We start from the raw sequence: 21,507 nt of genomic DNA on the forward strand, positions 1-21,507 counted from the left end.
GAAGACTGGCAAACGCCTGGCAAGAGCAATGTTGTACTCCGGGAACACGCGATGTTCGGGTGTTCCTGGAATGCGGGCCACGTGGCGGACGGCGCTGGGGTCCTGCCAGAGCTTCCGGAGGCCCGTGCTGCCCGGGCTTTCTCAGGCGGGCGGTGGGATTCAGGGGGTGCGGTTTGAGTAGGCACATGCGATTCGTGGGCAAGCGCGAGCTGAGGCAGCACAGGAGGCTGTGATATGATGGCGACTGACTCTTCTTTGACTCCTATGTGGGCCAGGCCCTGTTCTCAGCACCGAATCCGCATAGGAACCCATTTCCTGCTCCTCACGGCCCTGGGAGGTCGGTTCAGTGACTTGCCCAGGGTCGCACGGTATGCTAGCGGCAGAGCTGGGGACGGGATCCAGGCTCCGCGCTTTAACCACTGGGTAAGCCTGCCCGCAGGGATGCTGGCCCTATTCCATGTCCTGCCATGTGCGTTGGGCTCACCGGCCGCCTGACCAGCTGAGGAGGGTGTCGGGAGCCAGAAGGCGGCTGGCCTGATGCCTGGTGAGCCGGAGGGTAGGCTGGGCAGGCTGGGCAGGGCTTCCGGATCCCCTGCCCTCTGGCTGTGTGAGCTGGGTTCTTTGGGAGCCTCAGCTGATGGGCCATAATGGGCCATAATCCCCCCCACGAGAAGGTATGCAAAGTGCTCGACACGTGTGAATGCTGAGGAAAACCTTGTCAATCAGCCAGGACGCTGAGTTACCAGTGACAGAAACCCAGGGCAAACGGGGCCCAAGCCCCAAAGGGAGTGTATTGGCTGACAGAACCGGAAAAAGCAGAGGGCAGATCTGGGATTCAGATAGAGAGAGTGCTCGAACCATATGGTCAGGATCCTGCCTCTCTCCAGCTCTGGACTCAGCCACCTTTTGTGTTGGTAGAATTCTGAGGCCACCACGGAGGCAAGACGGCCGTTAGCGCCTTAGGGTTTCTAGGCGGCAGCTTAGCCAAGGAGAGCCCTCTTCCCTATAGTCCCAGCTCAAGGGCTGGCCCGCCGCCCATCGCCCACCTGGGGTCACATGCCCATCCCGAACTGATCACAGTGGCTGGGGGCGGGGCGGGGGGGCGGGGGAGATCCTGTGCAGTGGTTGACCAGGCCCGGGGCTCTGGGCCTCTCTTGGGAGGCAGGGGATCTGGGAGTGGGAGAGGGAGGGGGCCTCAGCAGGAATAAGTAGGGATGTGCCCTGCAGAGCGGATGTCGGCTCTCCCAGCCCGCTCTGGCATGGCCACCCCTGAGCCCCTCTCCTCAAGGACAGCCCCGGAACTGGGTTCAGCTACTCCCCTCCTGGGGTGATGTCAGGACAAAAGTGTTCGCTTTAAAGCTAAATTACTTACCTAATTAGGCGCTTGGGAGCTGGCAGGAGGTAGTGGGGGTTTTTGTTGATTTTTTTTTTTTTTTTTAGACTTTTAGCACTGAAGCTGCGTGATAAAGTAACTGTGTAATTAGAAATTAATTTCTCACTCTCGTAAGTGATGTCTTACTTGGGGGCCCGGAGGAAGTCAGCCCAATGGTTATTCACCCATAGAGCGACCCCTCTTCACCTTCTTTTTTGGAGGGGGGTGTCTCCCACAGCTGTCATCCAGGGTGGGAGGCGGTAGCTTCTTCTGTCACAGGTGGTGCTCATGCTAAGTAGATCCCTGAGTGCCTACTGGGTGCTGTGTGGGGCTGGTGCGGGGGTGCGTCTGAGGGGGGGGTGCGTGGCCAGCATTCAACCTGTCTGTGGGAATGCTGCAGTGCCCCTCCCCCGCCTCCCTGCTGTCTCTGGTCCCGTTCTGAGGCCCGCTCCACAGTCTCTCAGGGGGTCCCGATTGTGCCCCCATTCTCCACAGCAGTAGCCGGCTCACCCACAGCCCCTCATTGGCTTTTCTCAGTTTCCACTCCCTCGACACACTCCCCGGGATCACCTCCCGCGTTCTTGGCTCAGGATCTGCTTCCGGGGAACCCATGTTAGACAGGAGATGTGAACAGACTGTGGAGTAAGCCAGAGCAGACGGGGTGAATTCAGCCTTTGGTGCAGGGAAGGGCTGAGCAGAGGCTCCATGGAGGAGACGGTCTTGAAGGGAGGCTGAGAGCAAGGGGAAGGGGCACCGAGCAAAGGAAAGGGGGGCAAGAATGGCGTGTATTTGGGGAGCTTGATAGGCCGCAGATGTGCAGAGGAGGAGCAGGGGTTGGGGGAGGGGAAGGCCAGACCGGAGGGCCTTGTAGGCCATGGTCAGGGGCTTAGACTTTGTTCTGATGGCAGTGGGGAGCCATGGAGGGTTTAAGTTGGGGAGGGACGCGGCTAGATTTGAGTTTTAGGAAGTTTTGGCTGACTGAAGAAGGAGTGTGGGAGGAAGAAGCAGGAGACAGAACAGTCAGGAGGCTGCTCAAGCTGTCAGGAGAAAGGGATGGTGATGGGACTGGGGCAGCGGTCAGGGAGCTGTGAGCAGACTGTCCCGAGTTGGGGCACAGTGTTACTGTCAGGACAGCACAGTTCCCAGGGCATAGAATTAAACCCACAGTTCTACCCTTGCAACTCTGCGCGTCTCTCCCCATCCTCGTCCGGTGTCCCCCTTTCTATCCTCTTTCTCTCAAAGAAGAATGAGAACTATTAGATTCTTCACTGTGCACCTACTATGTGTTCTTTATCACTGAATGCATTTATACCCTGTCTTGTTTCCCAGACGGGGGATGCAGGTGCAATATTACACCCCCCAAGTAGATACATAGAAGAGAGAGTTAGAATCTCAGAGAGATGTTTAGGCAACTGGATTTCCCGGAAGGATTCACCGTACCAAGATCTCTCCTGCTGCCAAGGACTCAGTAACTCGTCACCTTTCCCCTTTCGACTTGACTGCCAGGAAGCTCAGAGCTACGATCCTAACACTGAATTCTCTAAGAAATTTCTCATGGGAGCTTTTCAGTGGAGACCCTGAGGGCTGCAAGTTGAGGTCTCCGGGGAGTTTTTGCAGTAGGCTGCAGAAGGTGTGGCGTGTTCCCACGCTGAAGGCCTGGAGGGTCAGGTCGGGTCAGGGGCGAAGGGGAGGGGCTGAGCCTGCCAGGCAGTGGCTGCTTCAGTCCACCTCAGAGATGGGCGTGAGTCTCATCAGCTTCCCATGAACGGGTTGGCATCGGAGAGGTGCTCAGACCCTAAAGCTTCTGACTCTGGGTAATCGTGGGCCTTGGAAACACTCAGTTACATCCTGTGCCTCGCTCGCAACCCAGGGGCCAGTCCCCTCCTTGTTTTAGAGAAACGTAAAGGGGAGGCGAATCTGATTTCTCACCATGGGGTTTATTCATCTGTATCTGTAGATATTTCCCATCCTCGCCCTGGCCTGTCGCCTGTCCCCTGTCCCCTGTCGGGGGTGGGGGGTGGGGGGCAGGCCACGGTGGGCCTGCCTCACTTAATTAAGAGCCAGTAGTTCCAGTCTGTGGAGCATAGGTTCTGCCTGGGGGGACACGGAACCAGGGCAGCGGGGCAAGGTGTGGAATCCTGGTCCAGGGGAGGGTGAGGCAGGGTGCGGTGGGATCCAAGTAAAGGGGGGCTCGAACGGGTTAACGCAGGTGAGGAACGAGAACTGCCTGGCAAGCGATAGGCCCTCAAAAACCATGTGTTTTCTTTGTCTAGCCACCCCTCTATGAGGCATGTATTTATTTTTATTGCGAGACTTCATGGGGATGGGGACAAATCCTGGGCTGTCACCTGCCAGAGCTCAGCAGGTGTGCCCTGGGGCTCCCAAAACAAAGGATCCCGAGGGGGCTCAATCTGGCAGAGGCTGGGATCCCCCACCCCAGCACACCCCAGCAAAGCATGAACTGAGCTCTGGGGGTCTCGCTCTCCCCAGGGCCTGGTGCTGCCCCCCTTGGCAGGATGGAGGGAGCCAGGGCGGAAGGAAGAGGGCTGGTGGTGGTGGGGCACGGGGCGGGGGCGGGCTGGCTGGAGCTGGGCGGCGGGGGGGGGGGGGGCTCTCCTAGGCCTGGGGTGTGAGGGTGCGTGTGCGCCAGTGCCAGTGTGAGCGCGTGTTTGTGTGCTGTGTGTGCCGCCCCCACGGTGCCTCCGTCACACGCGTCTCCCTGGCTGCCTGGAGAGCTCTTTCTACAAAATATGAAAATGACAGTTGGCTCACCCACGCACGGAATCCTCTTGCAGCTCCGCTCCCTCGGCCTCCTTCTCACATCACCCTCTCTCCTCATCCGCTGCCCCTGGGCCACCCTCAACCTGCAGCTCCCTCTCTGCCAGGCTGTCGCTCCTGGCACCCCTCTCTCCTCCCCCTCCTCCTCCTCCCCCCTCCTCCCCCTCCTCCTCCCACTTCTGCCTCTTCGCCTCCCCCTCCTCCCCTCCTCCCCCTCCTCCTCCCTTCCTTGGGGACCCCAGGTCATCTCCAGTTCTAGTTCTCTGTCACTTTTTTGTCACGCCCCTCTCTCCAAAACTGGGCTCTGGCGGGAGTGTGTGTGGATCAGGGTGTCCGAGGAGTGAGTGTGTGTGTGTGTGTGTGTGTGTGTGCCGACGGTTGTGTGCAGGTGTGTGTGGCTCTGCGTGAGAGAGAGCCAGCACGGGAGCCAGAGCCTGTGCCCCAGAAAGCTGGGGGATGGATGGAGGCATTTCAGGCAAAGAAGCTTTCACTCAATTATTCTTCAAGCAGCGGGAGGGGGCGGCGGCTCCACAACAATTGGACAGGTTTGCACGGTGTGTAGGAAAAGCCTTCATTTCCTGCTGACGGCAGTGACAGGTGGAGCCGGCCGTAGTGCTGGAGCCCCGGGGTGGATGATGGGGGGGGGGGGGGGGGGCGGGGAGGAAGGGTCTGGTGAGCCGGACACCCGGGGTCAGGCCGAGGCCGTAGGCCCCAGGAGCCTGTCTTTCAGTGGAGAAAAGTGGGGGCAGGTAGCAACTGAGCGGGTAGGATCCGGTGGAAGCCAGGAGACCACAGAGGGGACCTCGGAGATCTGCCTTCTGTGGAGATCTGGGAAGACTTCCTGGAGGAGGCCGACTGTCTCTAAGGAGCTTCAGGGCTGGTCGAGTGTAGAGAGGGAGGGCGGGGCCGTCTGATGAGGTCCTGAAGGAGAGAACTCAGGCAGTGGCCAGGGCCCTGGTGTCATCCTTGCTGCCTTTGAGTCTCTCCCTGGCGCGAGTGGGTACTCCTGAGGGTTGGGGCCAGGTCTTGTGAGTCACTTGTGTCTGTAGTGCCTAGACTGGCTTGGTTCATCGTGGACTCGGGTGTGGAAAAACTTCCAGGACTCCAGGGGCATCTGCCCGGAACCCTGAAGCGTGAGTAAGGTTTCGGTGGACAGAGAGGTGAGAGGTAGCGTTCCAGGCAGAAGGGACGATGGGTGCCAAGGTCTGGAGTGGGGCACGCAGTGAGCCTTGAAGCTGGAGCCTGGGTGCCTTGCGGGGAGCATGCCCAGGAGAGCGTGAACTTTCCCTGCAAGCGAAGTACAGCGTGCCTGTCACATCCCAGGAGATGTGGCCTGTGACACCTGGCCTGGCGTGAGCCCGCAGTTGGGCTCAGAGGCCAGGAGAACAGAGAGGGAGGGGGGGCAGGTGTGGCCTGAGCCTGGCTTGAGCCTCTGCCCGGATGCTGGGTGACGTGGGACCTGTGACGTCACCTCTCTCCAGCTCCTCTCCTCATCTGTAAATCTGGGCATCTGACCCAGGCTTGCCAGGGGCCTGGGGGCCAGGGGAGATATAAAGCAAGATATAAGCTCTAGGCCTCTGCCCATAGTGAGGGTTTCTGGTCACCACCTGGGGTCAGCCGGGGGTCTCCCAGCTCCTTGGTTCTCCTCTGCTGACCTTCCTTGTTTCAGATTAGAGGCTGCTGGGAAAGCAGGGGCAAGAGGCACCTGGCACAGGGCTGGGCCCTCAGTGGGGACCCAAGTTCTCTGCTCTTCCATTCACTCCACCCTCCACTGCATCCACGGCACCCCCAGGACAGTCGGAGGCAGAGACAGCCGGTTCCACTTAGGAGGAGACAGTCCAGGCCACACAGCTGACTGGGGCATAGCCAGGATTCTGAGCCCTTTCCTTATGTCTCCCTGCCAGGCAGCTGTGGGCACGGGTGGGTGTGCGTGGGTGGCTAGATGGCCGTGGAATAGTCCATGGCCCTGAGTGTCCCTCCTGCTCCATCCCTCACTCTCCCCCCTTTCTCTGCAGGATGGTCGAGTACTCTCTGGACCTCCAGAACATCAACCTGTCGGCCATCCGCACCGTGCGTGTCCTGAGGCCCCTCAAAGCCATCAACCGTGTGCCCAGTGAGTTGGTCCCCCCTCCCCGCTCCCCGCCAGCCACTCCTGCACTAAGAAAAGACTCACCCGCACCTTCCGGTGCCTGTGCTGGGTACAGGGGTCCTTCAGCGACTGGACAGATGTGGGTCCTCCTCCCACCAGGCTCATGGGCCAGTATTTGGGCCTGAAGATGCTGGAGAGTGGTCCTGACACCTCTGAGGCCCAAAAGAACTCAGATTGCAGCATTCTGGGGAGTCTGGCTTTTTAGGGACAAGGTTCCTCGTGGGGGGGGGTGGCTATCAAGGTGGACACATGTGTGAAAAGAAGCTGCTTAGTTTGAGAGTATCGGGCAGCATTTCAGTGGGGAGGGGATCCCAGCTCGTGCTGACTTAGAACTCAAGCTCCATCACCCCCACCGCGTGTCTGCCGACCCACGCGAGGACCCAGCCCTCCGTCCATCTGTCCGCCTTGCCTAGTGCCGGAAGGTTATGTTATAACAACAAGCCCCGACATCTGCCCAGATTCATAGTTTTCAAAGCTTTTCTTCTCCATGATTTCTCTTGAACCTTATAATCTCTCTGTGAGGGAGGCGGGCCATTTACAGGAAAACAGAGGTAAAGAGACCAAGACTTGGAGACACGAGGTAACTTGCTCAAGAGGCCTCCCGACTCCCTGAACTGTGTTCTTTCCGCTACCCTGAGTTAGGAATAGGATGGGGGATGGGGAAGGAGAGGGGGAGGGGAGTACTTGGCCTGCATGGGGTTTCAGCCGTCAGGGAAGGACAGGGACTTTTATGAGACCTGCCTACCTCCTGTGTGGCATTTGACATACGGATGCCTAACTCAGAGCCTCTCAACTCGCCGTGTAAGGCTCAGAGCGGCTTGCATGGTGTCACCGCAATTCAGTGGCAGGACAGGGTTCTGCATGGAGTTCTGTCTGTCCTGAGCCCAACTCTTTCCTTGGTTCTATCCGAACGCTTGCTTCTCTTCCTTGTCTGAGCCTCAGTTTCGCCATCTGCAGAAGAGGGGAGGGCCCCTGGCACCTCTTCCTCCTCCACGGTCAGAGTGGTCCTTACTCCCCCAATTCTCAACCCTGGGGCCTTGGGGCTTTGTCACCTGCCCTATCCAGCCAACCTCTCCCCAGACAGGCTGGGGCTGGCCTGATTGTCGGCAGGCCTGGTAGCGCAGGGGAGGCCATGCTCCAGGGTATTTGTGGAGCAAGGTGGCCAGGAGGGTGGCCAGACTATGGCTTCGTTCTGAGATGGGCAGGCCAGCTCCGGTTGGGCAAAGTCCGAAGGGGGCCTGGGGGCTCTTGGCATCTCAAGGTCGCACATACAGGGTCATCTCCCCACACATATGTTGACCTGCTGGGAAATCCCAGGGGGCCCTGAGGGCTACCACAAAGGTCCTGAGGGAGGGGTTGGGAGGCAGGGGTGGGGGTAGGGGTGAGTGATGAGAACCAAAGCTATCGGCGACGGGGAGGAGGAGCGGTTCAGTGGTACCACGTCGGTCGCTTCCCACTGCCCTGGGAGACTCTTGGGGGCAGGGGAGGGACATCCAGCGAGGTCATCCTAGGCGCCAGCTTCTCTCAACCCCTTCCACCCCTCACCAATCCTGCGAGGCTCCTAGTTCAAAACCATTTTTAGCCCATTTAGCAGATGAGGAAAATGAGGTCCAGAGAGGGCCGTGACCAGTCCAAGGTCACGCGGCAGGGAACTTGGAGCCCGAGTTTCTAACGGGCACACCTTCTGCAGTGTGTGTTCCTCTCCCTCATGTCCCACCCCCTTCTCCGAGGAAGCTGGCCGCAAGGCGGACTTCATTCACAGGGCGCCCGCAGCGACACCTGGTATGTTCGAGTCACTTGGTAGATATGTATGAAGTGGACACACTGGGCGAGGGTGAGATCTGACAGCCCCGGAACAGCGATGTGACGGGACATTTGAGAAGAGAAGGTTTACGAGAGGGGGGGACAGGATGCGGGTCTCCAAGGGGGAGTTTCTGTACATCCGGGTGTGCGTGCACGTGGGTATGAGGGTCTCTGTGACCACAGGCGACCACGTGTGTGCACGTGTGTGTGCGCACGTGAGGTGGGTGGCGCCTGTGTCTCTCCCTGGGCCCCCTTCCTCCCTCTCTCACTGCCCCGGGTGAGGAGCTCATTAGGCGGCTCCTGGCTGTGGAGGTCACTTCCGGGTCCCCAGCACCAGCCTGCCTGGTTCTCTGGAGAAGGACGGCGATGGGCCCCTTGCTCCCGGAGACTCCAGTTTTGGAGGCTGCGTGGCCTGGAGCACCCAGAGAGGAGTTCGGCCTCTTCCCGTGGGGCCTCCTGCCTGCTAACAGGCGAGACTGGGAGGCCCGGGCCCCGTCGATGGGGAACGTGTTTCCTGCTCAGAGCTGACTGCGCCTCGCAGCTGGCAAAGAATGGCACAGACCCTCCGGGATCCAAACCATACCCGCTGCGTCCGTCCCCTCCCCCCACTTAGAAACCACCCTGCGCTCCCCTGGGAAAGAGACCTTAGGATGAATTCGCACTGATGAGGAATTTAATTAACAGGAGCCTCAGGCTGTTAGAGCGGTTGGGCTTCCTTTACAGGAGGGACAGCTTTGCCCTCTGCCCCGAGTCACCAGCGAACGGGTGGCATGGGGAGGGTGGCACAGGTTCTTACAAGTGCCTTTTAGAGAGATTTGGTTGCTTGCCTCCTTTTTCTCTAGATGTTGCCCTGAAACATTCCAAGTCCTCCTGTTTGTCTTTAGAGTTTCTTCGTTCCCCGGGGGCGCCCTCTTTTCAACCATGGCCTGTGGCTTTCAGCTTGGCCACTAGGTGGCAGCCTAGGGAGTTGGCGCTAGTGAAATTATGGGCTATTAATTGCAAAACCGTGGAGAGCCGGGTGGCTACTTGTAATTTAAAAAGGACAGCAACGGCTGCAAAAGCCTCCGCATGATCCGCCAGGAGGACTTAGTTGGGTTGTCAGGGAATGCAAGTGCTAGTTGTTGGCCCTGCCGGGAGCCTGCTGTGTGACCTGGGAAGTCCCCCCGTGTCTCTGGACCTCAGTTTCTCTACTCTTGCACAAAGCAAGAGGAGGGACTGGATTAATGTGTAGTTTTTGACTTTTCCCAGGACGGTTGGGGCACCTGGGAGTCATGGTGCTCTTTACAAACCTTGTGAAATAGGTCCCTCCACCTGGCCCCACAGGTCTGCCTTTGATGGCTAAAGGGAAGCAGGGCATGGAGGAGAAGGTTGGGGAGGGAGGGAGGGAGAGAGGAAAGCACCAGATTGCGAGTCAGGAGGCTGGGTTCTGGTTCCTTGCTGTGGCCTTCATAAATCACTATCCTTTTCTGGGCCTTGGCAAGATGGGGCTGGATCATCTCTAAAAGTGCGCCATCCGGGCAATCAGGCAACTCTAGGCCTCACTCCGGGCCTCACTCCTCACTCGGCCTGCACACCCCTTAGGCCTGCACACCCCTTAAGCATGTTGTGGTGCCTCCCAAAGCCCATTGGCCACGCCATGCCATTTAAATATGAATAGTGCCTTTTTTCTCCAGTAAGAAACCAGCCTAGTCACTGCTAGGCCCCGAGCCACTGAGTCTGAGTTGCTGGCCCACATCTAGAGTCGACCAGCCTGCGCCTCGGCCCTGGCTGTGGAGAGGGGTGCGAGGGAGGCCAGGAGGCTTGTGGGAAGCTGCTGGGGACACTGAGCCTGGCCTGGGCCACTGCCCACCCTCAGAGCTCACCCAGCTCACAGTCCCGGGTTCAGCAATAACCCACCCCTGTGCAGGGGCCTCTGGGCTGGGCCTGGGGTGGCGGTGATGCAGAGAGGCAGGAAATGTGCTCCCAGGGCAGGGCCCACAGACAGGGAGGCAAGGCCGGCAGAGCTATGGGGGGAGGCCACCGGCAGGTCCCAGCTGGGGGACCAGGAGCTGAAGCTCTGCTCCACACGCACAGGCCCAGGTTCTAGTCCCAGGCCTTCCACTTGCCCATTGTGGGGCCTTGGGCCCCCATGCTCCTCTCCAGGCCTCCATTTTCCAACAGTAAGATGGGGTTAATAATACCAATTTCTATACGGTTTTGTAAGAATGAAATGCCATCATGTGTGTAAAGAGCTTAGCATAGAACTTTGGGTGCAGTAAGTGGTCAGTAGGTGTTACTCTTGTGAGAAGGTACTAGAACACTGAAGACAGGGCGGGGGCATCAGGGCATCTTTGGGGAGGCTGATTTGGGGAGACAATCACCAAGCACACAGAGGGTTGGAGAGGGCATTTTTGGCAGACTGACCTGCATGTGCAGAAGGTGGAAATGTTGGGTGGGCAGGGGGCCGCATGTCAGGGGAAGGCAGGAGGGGAGCTTTCCACATCTTCTAGGGATTTACTAATAATGATAAATGGCTGAAATGGGCAAGTTCGCCACGGTGCTTTTCCTGGCTGGATCATCCTGTTTTGTAACAGCTCTAGGATGTTGGTGCCATTACGATGCCCACTTACAGATGTGGAAACCGAGACAGAGAGTGATTGAGTAAAGTGCCCAAGGCCACATAGCGGTGGGGGCAGGGGGGGTCTGAGGTCGGACTTGAACCTGTGTTCTCACGACCCCAGAGCTTTTTGCTCCTTTTTACAGCCTTCTCCTCCCTGTGACTTGTAGCGTCCCAGACAGCCACACCATCTACAGGGCATCAGGAAAGTCCCTGCCCACATCCAGGGTCAAAGCAGACGTGATGCCCTCGGGGCCCTTTCTGAACACCTTCCGCTGTCAAGAGCACAGAGCTCCTGTGGCACTGGGCTCCGTGCGACCTGCCGGGGACAAGTCTAGGCAGGAGGCAGGGGTGCAGGGCGGTTCATACAGAACATTCCTGCCAGTCTTCAAAGCTTGGTCCTGCATTAATTAGCTTCGGGACCTGGGGAAAGGTTCCTGTCTTGCTCCGGTCCCCTGTCTGCACAATGAGGATGCACGTAGCACCTCCACGTGAGTTAGTCTGCACCCCAGGAGTACAGCAGGTGCCCAGTGAACCGGCCCATCCCAGCTTCTCGCACAGAGGGAGGAGGGTCCCAGTGCTGGGGCTACAGATCACAGCATCCAGAGCAGTTAGACTCGGGTTTGCATCTGGGATCTTGGAGCAGTGGCTCCGCCTCTCAGGCTTCAGTTTCCCCACCCATAAAATGGGGTCCCAGCCCTCCCTTGCTAGACCAGGGCAGCAAAATGTCCGCACAACACTGGCTCCTGGTAAGGTACCCGTGCCGTATACTGATTGCGTGGGATCCTGGTGGGCTTTATCTTGCCGAGAGTCATAGAGAATCTTAAACTCGTCAAGCCTCAGAATCCTAGACTCTTGGTTTCAGAGATCCTCAGAGCCCTGGTTTCAGAGTGAGAGGCGTTCGAATGATCTGGTCTTACAGGCACGTTTTCAATTGCCCGTCAGGCCGAGGGGCCCTGAATTCATGGCTGGCACCGTGCCCCTCACCCCAGGCCTGCTCTGGCCCTTTCCACCCAGGTTCATGCCCGGCTGGGCTGTGGTTAGGCCAGCCATTCTGAGCATGGGTGAAGGAGGCCCCAGGATTTCTTCTTGGATTCTGCCTTGCAGGGCATCTGTCGGAAAGGAAGCTGGGAGACTCACTTTGAAACAGAGTTTGCGTGAAAATCTGGGCAGTTTCGCTTGAAGTGTGTGTTTCCTTGGGTCTTGGGGGCAGCTGGAGGAGGCTTCCACCCCAGGCCACACCTTGGACTTCAGGGCTGTCTGTCCTTGGTGCCCACAGGGGCTCCCAAGCCACCCTGCAGAGAAAGGCCTGGCAGCCCCCAGGGGGAAGGTAGGGAGAGGAGGAGTGGGGGAGAGAGGAGGGGAGATGGGTGCAGGGCCTGATTTCCCCAGGGCTGCTGCCTTCTTGGAAGAGAAGGAGGTAGGTGGGAAAACATGAGGCCAGAACACCTAGTGAGACCCTGACTTGGGAACAGGAAGAGACGCCAGGTGTGTGAATGGGGAAATGCTAGGGGGGTGGGGGCAGGGTGAGAGCTGTTCTGCCCCTCCCCTGCAATCAAGTTCAAGTTCTACTCTACAAATCAGGAGGGAGCATTTCCTGCACAGGATACCAGGTCAAGGGAGTGGGCTACTATTCATTCATTCATTCATTCATTCATCCAAAGTAGCATTCACTAAGGGGCCATGGAGAGTAGACATAGCCCATTCTCTGCAGGCAGATACCCTAGCCGGGACCTATGGGCCAGTGGGACACATGCTCTAATGGAGGCAGCAGGGACTGAGGGGAAGGATCACTAATAGTTACTTTGAGGAGGTTTTATGGAGGAGGGGGGAACAGGACATTTGAAGAATGAGTGGGAGTTCTTTGGGCCACAGTGGGTTCCGGGACCTTCTGTGGGACAGGGGCTAGGACCACCCTGGGGCGTGAGCATGGGGATGGAGGGTTAGGGGCGCACACTCCTTGGCTGGCATCTGTTCCCAACTCAGGAGGGGGCACCGAGGCCCCTCATCAACCCCTAAGCCCCTCCTCCGTTGGACTGGGGCCAGCAGCTGTGTCCTCAGCAGCACGGCCGTATGCTGCCCGGCTGGGCCTCCCTGGCACCCACTGTGCCCCTGATTAGTTGGCCTTGGCAATGGCAAGAACAGCAGACGGCCTCTCCCGTTCGCTCAGCACCCTCCCCTGACCTAGCCAGGCCTCCGAGAGGGGGGCGCCCCTGGGCCAGCCGCAGCCTCGGCCCCCTTTGCCCTCAGCCTGGCACCCTTTCTCCTGGCTGCGGGCTGCACCCCTGGTGGAGGCTGGCGCAGATCTGGTTCTTTCTACTTGAGCTGGTCTGGCAGAGTGGCTGCGCTAATCTGGGCTGACAGCTCTTGTCTGCAGACAGCACCCCGGACCTCCAGGGGAGATGCGTCTCAGGAAGCCCGCCCCCCACCTCCTTCCAGGTCCCCCGCTGCCGCCCCCTCTTGGCTGGCTGCTGCCCAGCTTCTCCTGAGCAGAGGGCCTGGTCTAGGGGTGTCCGGTGAAAAGGGGTGAAAAGGTTGAGCAGCTCCCATCAGTTTGCCCACCGTCCGTCTCCCTCTAGCTTCCAACTTTATTTATTTATTTATTTATTTATTTATTTATTTAACGTTTATTTATTTTTGAAACAGAGAGAGAGACAGAGCATGAACGGGGGAGGGTCAGACAGAGAGGGAAACACAGAATCTGAAACAGGCTCCAGGCTCTGAGCGGTCAGCACAGAGCCCGACGCGGGGCTCGAACTCACGGACCGCGAGATCGTGACCCGAGCCGAAGTCGGACGCTTAACCGACTGAGCCACCCAGGCGCCCCGTCCAGCTCCCAAGTTTAAATGCCATCCAGAGACTCTCTCTACCCCGATGCACCCACACGATACTTCTAGGCTACATTCCTCTCCCCTGAACCCCAGGCCCCACGAGCCTATGAAATGGCTTCACATGGACGTGTACCGGGCGCTCCAAACTCCGCGTGTCCAAAAGGAGTCCTGTCCCCCGCGACGGCTGCTCTGTGGCTCTGTCCTCAGGCTGCAGACCTTGGAGATGCCCTGCCTCCTCTCTTCCTCCAACCCCTGCCAACATCCCATCAATCGCTCGACCTTCAAAATAGCTCCAGAGTTTAGCCATGTCCCCTACCTCCGCTGTCATCGTCATCTGGACCCAGCCAGATGTGGATTATCAGAGGGGCAGGTGAGCGATGGCCTGGCGAGGCCGGGCGGGATGGGAACAGATGGACGGGAGGCTCAGCGCCCCCGAGAGTCACGCAGGAAGCCTGGCAGGGAGGGCGCGAGCAGGGCCACAGCTCTCTTGCCCCTCCCCCCGCCCCAACCCAGCGCTCCCATTTCTGTTCCAGGGGAGGGCAGGGCTGTCCTCAGGAGGCAGCGGCCATATGGCCACCGAGCCCACGGGCCTGGCCCCCCTTCCTGAGCTGTGTGTGCACAGGCCGGGGGTCACATGTGGGCGACTGTACAGCATCCCGCAGGCTGTCTGCCTATGGGTCGCCTTCTCCCACCCCGGCCCGCCATAGTCCACCTGCCCCCGCAGCTGGGGTGATCTTTCAAACCCTCCTCAGCTACGTCTGTCTTCTGCGCGTGACGCTCAGTGGAACAGGGGCCGGAGTTCTCACACCTGCGGGGCAGTCCCATTTCCGCCACCTCTCATTCGCTTCCCTCCGGCCATGCTGGCCTCCTGGGTGTTCCTTGATTCATCCCCACCTCTGGGTCTTTGCCCTGGCTGTTCCACCTGCCTAGACAGCTCTTCCCAGAGGGGCACGCAGCTGACTCCCTTACCTCTTGTGAGTCTGTGCCCTGTATCGTCTTGCGAGCGAGGCCTTTTGGGCCCCCAGGTTATACCTGTCCTACCCCTGGCCCAGCCTGGCGCCCCCCGCCCCCGTCCCTTTCTGCTCCTCCACTTGCTGTTTTCGTAACATCACCCAACAAATGAGGAGATGTACTTATTTATTTAGTATGTGTGTGGTTTTGTCTCTCCCTACCCGTATCTAGAATGTCCACCTCCTGGGGGCAGGGGACTTGGTCCGTTTATTCATTTGTTTGTTTTAACCGATGCATCCCTAGAGCCTAGAACAGCACCTGGCACATAGTAGGTCCTCACTAAATATTGGTCGAATGGATCCATCCACCCATCCGTCACTCCTTCGTGGCCATCCTCGGGGGCCACTCTGCCAGGCCCCGGGCTAGATCGGAGGATGCGGAACACCCCTTCTGGGCCTCCTGCTTAGGATGCGGTCAGTTTGGGCAGAGCCATGAACTGACGAAGGCCGACAGCATAATAAGTGCTGGGATGGAGGGAGGGCAGGGCAGTGGGCAGCTCACTGCAGGGCTACCAGCCCAGCCCAGGGGCCAGAAAAGAGGACCACTCAGCTGAGGTCTAAGAAAGGAGGGGAGATGGCCTTGTGAGTGTGTGTGAGGGCTTTCCGGGGGCTGGAAGGGGGTCAGCCTGGCTAGGTCACACCGGCATGGGGTGTTGCTGTCCTGGGGAGTGGACCTAGCATTGCACCCCCCCCCCCCAGGGTAATAGTGATAGGAATCCTGGAGGTGGTGATGGGGGAGGGTGCTGTCGGTGGGGGCAGTGTGTGTGTGAGGGCGAAGAGTAGGGATGCTGGGGGCATCTGCCAGGCCGGCTGGAGCCACAGGGTTAGATGTGGGGTGGTGGGCAGAGGGAGGTGCGGCTGGGGAGACAGGCTGGGGCCTGTGCTTAGGGGCTTGGGGATGGGCTAAGAATTTGTACCTTCCCAATGGGGGTGGAAGGACTGCTGGCAGCTTCTGGCTCTGGGGGCTCCTCCTCTGAGGTCCTGTCCCAGCCTCGAGAGGCTGACCGGATGGGAACCACTGTCTTCTGTAGATGAGGCCACTGGGGCCCCGCGGGGGCAAGGCCGGCCTCAGGGCTGCCCCACCAGGAGTGGCACCCAGGCGTCCCGTCCTGGGCTGGTGCTCTGGGCACTCACCAAAGCACTGGATGTCCTGGGGACTCTGGGGTCCTCTTTCCCCTCTCGCCTGGGGAAGCAGGGCCTTCAGCCACACTCGTGGGGTTGCCAGGGAGTCTGGTCCTGGCCTCTACCCCAGGCTGAAGGCCTGAGACATCCCACTAAGAAAGCAAAACCAGATAAGTTCATCCTGAGCGATGGTGAGTGAACACCTGGGGGAACTGGAGGCAGGAAGGCTTCACTGGTGTGGGGTGGAAATCAGAGACTGCCTGGAGGAGGAGGGCTGGGCTGGGGATAGGTGTGCTTCGACTTGAGTAGGAAGGATGGTCTGAGGCAGACATCTCTGTCTTTGCCTTTCTTGGCCTTTCTCTCCATCTCTGTCCTCTGCCTCCATTTCTTTCTCTGCCTCTCCTCTCTGCCTCCACCTTCTGAGCCCAGTGCCAGGGGAGCTGAGGGCAGAGAGGAACCATCCTACGACGTGCCTTAGCTAATTACTTGACTGCAGGCATAAAAGGAGGATTAGCTGGGGTCTCGCGGGGTCCTCCCTGACTCCCTAATCCTGTGGCCCCTTTTCCCTGGCACGGAAAGATGGATTCGTTCTGAGTCCCTAATTAGCTAATTATGCCTTGGCTCAGTGGCCCTGGGACTCCCTGGGCCCAAGGGAGGGCTGTGGAGTGAGCTGGGGCCTGGCTTGGCAGAGGGAGGAGGGGAAGGGGGACGGACGGGCTGCCATTCAGGGAAGCCAGCCAGGCAGGTTTTGAGGAGCCTTTCAGAATTTCAATATCCTGGAGAACAAGGGAAATGTAATTAATCGAGCAACAAAGGCTGGGGGATGGGGGGGCAGCCATGGAGCAGTCAGGCTGGGGTGGCTCAGAGCCACCTGCTCCCTCAAGGCCTTTCTGACCCAGCCCCTTCTCACATGGCTGCTTGCGTCCTGCCGCTGTCCCATCCTCTAGGACTGCCCTGTCCAAGGGCTCGGCCTGCTTAGAATCTGCTCATGGCCTTCCCTGACCAGTCCCCTAGCACAGGGCCCCTCGCTCCTTAGATCCCGCTTTGCGGCCACTCCCAAGCATGGCCTCGATGCGCTCTCTGAACGGTCATACCTTTGTGCGTTTGCCACAAGCTCCTGTCATCCTGCAGGGCCCAGCTCAAGTCAGTCCCTCCAGGAAGGTGCCCGGATTTGGATGGATCGCAAGGGTGCTTGGTCTATTTCCTTGTTTCCCTTCCCAACACTCCCTGGGCTATCCCTATTGAGGGTGAGGGTGAGGGTGGGGGTGGGGTATTTAGCCCTCAGCCACCCTGGCCTGCTCTCAACTGGAGGCAGCAGCCTGCCAGGGAGACCCATTGCCTTCTCCGGGAGGAGGCTGACCTAGTTTTGTGGGGAGGGAGGACGGGGCAGGCATTAATTATTGATTGGAAATCACTCCACACAGAGCTCGTGATGCAAATCCGAAATAACTACCCTCGTTAACAACCACCTTAGCATCACCCCTGGAATAAATAAAAATCTGAATAGGGCCACTGTTCTCCTTGTCACCATCTTTACATCCTCCCTTCTCCAATCTTCCATTCTTTCCTCATGACTCATCACGTATTCAACAAATGTTGGCTGAGGCTTTGTTCTGGGCTAGGAACTGCTGGGTTCTGAGAATGCTGACTGGACACAGGTCCTGCTCCCAGGAGCTTACAGCCCAATGGAAGAGGAAGGGGTAAACAAATAATAATACACTAGCGCTAGAAGGCTACGTAGTGAATGGGGCCTCCAAGATTGTGCGGTATGCAACTTGCACAACTGTGCAAGTCGCCCTAGGTCAGAGGTGCTGAGATTGCCCAGAGCAGAAGAGAGAGGGATGGACTCTACCTGGGATGGAATAGGGGAAGTCTTTACAGAGGGAAAATAGAGCTTCAGCTGGGCTGTGGTGGTTGAATAGGGATTCGCCAGGCATAAGAGAGATGGAAGAGTGTTCCAGAAAGCATGAGGAAAAGCATGGAGGTGTGAAATCCCATAATATGTTTAGGGAACTTCAAATAATTTGGTACTGCTAACCATAGGATGCAAATTGGTGACAGGGTGTGTGAGTGTGTGTGCGTGTGTGTGTGTGTGTGTGTGTGTGTGTGTGAGAGAGAGAGAGAGAGAGAGAGAGAGATCTGAAGCTAGAGAGGTAGGTAGAGTCAGATCTCACAGGAGCTTGGAAGGTATGTCCTCAAGAGTGATCCATCACTCCTGACCTTCTTTGGGACCACAGACACTCGTGTGGATCTTCTCCCAAGAAAAATTCATGGTATCGTACCTGCACATTTTACAGCGATTTCATAAGGTTCACCTCCTGCAGTCCTTCCAGGCTGTTGTCAAGAATTGTCCCTGTTGTGCCCTGGGCTCTGTTTTTCCTGGGCTGGCTTCAATTGTAGGCGGGTGCTGCCCTGCTGAGGCAAGATGGGCCCAGCAGCTCCGGCCTTAAGTCTGCCCAGCTTGCAACCTCTGCACAAAGAGAGCATTTCCCCCTGTAGTTTCAGCTGAAGTCTCAGGGTTGACCCTCATTGGTCCTGGCTGGGGTCACATGCCTATTCTGGACCAGTCACTGGGGCTAGAGGAACAGGATGTGCTGATTGGTCAGGCCCATGTCATGTGATCTCCACAGCAGCCCAGGCAAACCATGGGGACTAGAGTGGGGGAGTGGGGATGTTTTCTTAGGGCTGGGAAAGGTGGCTGGGCCAAACCAGGGAGGTGACCCATCTGCCTGGGGTTTGTGCTCCTGTGGATTCTGCATTGACTGGGGTGTCCAGAGCTCCATTCGTGGAGTCAAGGGGGCAGACGGAGGGGTGGGGGGTGCCAGGGGTTGGGACTGAGCCTGTGGAAAGGGAGAGGGCATGTGGATGGGTCAGCCCAGGGCAGGAGGGGCCGAAGGGAAGGATAGGGAAGTAGATGTGAAGGGTGGTAAGAGTGGGATGGGGCTGGAGGTGGAGTGCGTTCCCCCATTTGCTCTGTGGGGTGGGAGCGTCAGGAGAGTTGGGTGCAGCTCTTGAGCTGGGGAACCTTTGCAGGGTGGCTGCTGTCTTCTTGGGCCCCTTTGCTGAGGACCTTCTCTTCTAAGAGGGGAAGGGACTGGCCCAAGTTCTCTGAAGGACATCAGATTTGTGCATTACCCAGAAGGGAGTTTGGCACATAAACAGCGTCCCGTAAACACCTGCTTTTTCATCCGGAATCTGGTGAAAGAGTGGTGGGGCCCAGAGCCATTTCTGTGGCCTCTGGGCAGAGGGGCAGACATCAAGGAGAAGGTCTGCTTAATGGCCCCTGAGCAGGCTGGGAGCCCCAAGGAGCCCCTGCCCGCGTGTCCCCACCTCTCCTCTCCGTGCCCTTGTCTCTGTTTCTCTAACCCTGCTCTCTCTCTGTCCTCCTGGGACTTCTGCTCGCAAGGCTGACAGTCTCTCTGCCCTCCCCCACTCACAGGTATGCGGATCCTGGTGAACCTGCTCCTGGACACGCTGCCCATGCTGGGGAACGTCCTCCTGCTCTGCTTCTTCGTCTTCTTCATCTTCGGCATCATCGGCGTGCAGCTCTGGGCGGGTCTGCTGCGTAACCGCTGCTTCCTGGAGGAGAACTTCACCATGTGAGTGCCGCCCCCACCACCCAGGTGGCTGCCAGCCAGCCAGCTTTGCCTGGGGCGGCAGGGGTGCTGGATGTTTTGGGACGGGGAGGGTCCCCCCGTGGAGCACCCGGTCCCAACCCTTACTCCCAGGAGTGGAGAGAAGCCAAGGAATGTGCTCAGGTGCGCTGGTGGTGGGTCTCCCGTGAGTGGCCGGACACTAAAAGGAGCACAAAAGGCCACTGAGCTCTCAAAATGGGTGTCACAGAGTCCCGGGCTCAAATTGGCCCTCAGGTGCGAATTTAGCTCCTAGTGACTCTTACTTCATACACAGTTTTAACTTACTCGGTAATTGGGAATGGGGCCAGCAGAGTGGAAGCGGCCAACTGGGGGCTCGAACAGGACGGAAGAGGACAGCTGAGACCCAGGCAGACGTGATGCCAACAGGGAATAAGAAGGCAGAAACCCTCAAAGGCAGACACCGAACCTGGCCCAATTCCAGCACAGACATCCCTCTTGGTGACTCCCAGTCATCCAGGAAAGGTCACAGTCGGCCCGTTTGCCTCGATAAGCGGGTGGGTGGGCTCCCCACCCCAGAGAGGTGATCGTCAAAAGCCGTCTCAACAGAAGTCCAGCTCTGGCTCTTGGAGGAGTCGGGTTGAGTTGCCTGGGAGAGTTGACATCTGTGGAATTTCCGTGGTGAGGGAGGAGCGGCGTGTCTGGGCGTGCGTACCCGCATGGATGCGTCTGGACGGGAGGATGCTGACACGTTGCTGCGCCTCGGCGGGCTCCTGCCCTGTGCCAGGCCCCGGGGGGACCGAACCAGCCTCTCGCTCGAGAGCAGCACTCAAGTGTCAGCTCTTGCCAAGCCCGTGCTTAGTGCTCAGGACACAACAGAAGGCAGAGTTCCTGCCCTTGGGGAACTGGTCACAGGTGCCTCCACCGAGGGGCTCTCGTGGACGGAGGACGACTGCGGGAGGCTTGGGACGCCCTCCGGGGTGGGCTCCGCTCTCTCTCACGTGTCCTGTCAATTGTGGAGAGGAAGCTAACCCAGAGAGCCGGGGTGAGGGCGGGGGAGGGGACCGGTTCACCCTCCCATTGCCCCCATTGCCGTGGGGACCAGAGAAGGGGCACCCTTGTGGGAAGGATCCCGTGGGCTCGTGGGGGCCTGCTCTTGTGTCAGTCACTTGCAAGAGGTGGGCCCCACAGCAGCAGGAAGCAGGGGCACCCACTTCTCCCGGGCTGGTCCTCAAAGATGGAGGTGTGTGGGTATGAGCTCTCAGCTTTGGGGGTTCAGGACAGTTCCAGACCCCTCTGTCCCACACGGGTCTTTCCCTAGGTCATTCCGTGGCCTCCTCCTCATTGTCCCGCCTCAGCCCCAAGGTCACCACCTGCTGGAGGCCTTCCCTCACCACCCCCTTACTCCCAGACACTCTGTGGCATTAGCCTGCTTGATTTCCTCCCGAAATTACACCGGTGAGTTCACTTACTTGGTTGTTGGGTGTCTCTAGACTGGTGTATTTACCTGGTTGACACTGATGACGTGCTCCAGCGCAACAGGTGTGACTGAGGTAATGCTTAAATCTGACCCCTTGTGGAGACTGGGAGGCAGAGGCCAAGAGAGGGGTATCTTGCTCCAGGGCAAGGTTGGCAACATCAGAGCCGGTGTGAGAACCCAGGTTCCCCCCTCTGCAGCGCCTGCCTCCGGTGAGGGTGCTCAGAGCATCCCTTCAGTCTCATGAGCCCTTGGGGAGACCCCACACGGTCTGTTTGAGGGTTCTGGGGCACAGAGTCAGGACAGTACTGCCCAGCTAGGAAGTGGCGGGGCCCGGAATCTGAACCCAGGACTGATGTCCTCTGCGAGGCGGCTGGTCCCTTCTCCCGGATTCCGTCTGAAGTGTTACCTGCACACACGGCCGTTCGCGTCGCAGACAGACTTTAAATATGCGAATTGCTTTGACAATGTGTCTTGAGGGCGTTTTACACCAGGGTTTCTTATTCCACGGATAAAAGGCAGTTCATCTCGCCAGCCCCTGTTGATGGACGTTGCGTGGTTTCCAAGTTTTTGTTCTTCCGTACGGGGCTGCAGGACACATCCTGTACACGTGTGATCCTTATGTACACGTGGGATCAATGGCTAGACCCATCATCGCTGGTCAAAGTGTATGTGTATACACACACACACACACATATATTTTAAAGTTTATTTATTTATTTTGAGAGAGAGGTTGTGTGTATGCAAGTGCCCGCATGAGTGGGGGAAGGACAGAG

At 58.4% G+C, this 21,507-nt stretch overlaps 1 protein-coding gene across 1 annotated transcript in view; it reads left to right on the forward strand.

Moving 5' to 3' along the window:
• CACNA1I (calcium voltage-gated channel subunit alpha1 I) overlaps nt 1–21,507 on the forward strand; it is a 105,202-nt gene that overhangs the window by 32,625 nt on the left and 51,070 nt on the right. Inside the window, exons 4-5 of the mRNA XM_049626402.1 lie at nt 6,166–6,263; nt 19,101–19,260. Of these exons, the coding sequence (XP_049482359.1) occupies nt 6,166–6,263; nt 19,101–19,260 (258 nt within the window). The remainder of the gene's footprint in view (nt 1–6,165; nt 6,264–19,100; nt 19,261–21,507) is intronic.

This window comes from Panthera uncia, chromosome B4 (genome assembly GCF_023721935.1).
Source record: "Panthera uncia isolate 11264 chromosome B4, Puncia_PCG_1.0, whole genome shotgun sequence".
In the NCBI taxonomy this organism is placed as follows: domain Eukaryota; kingdom Metazoa; phylum Chordata; class Mammalia; order Carnivora; family Felidae; genus Panthera; species Panthera uncia.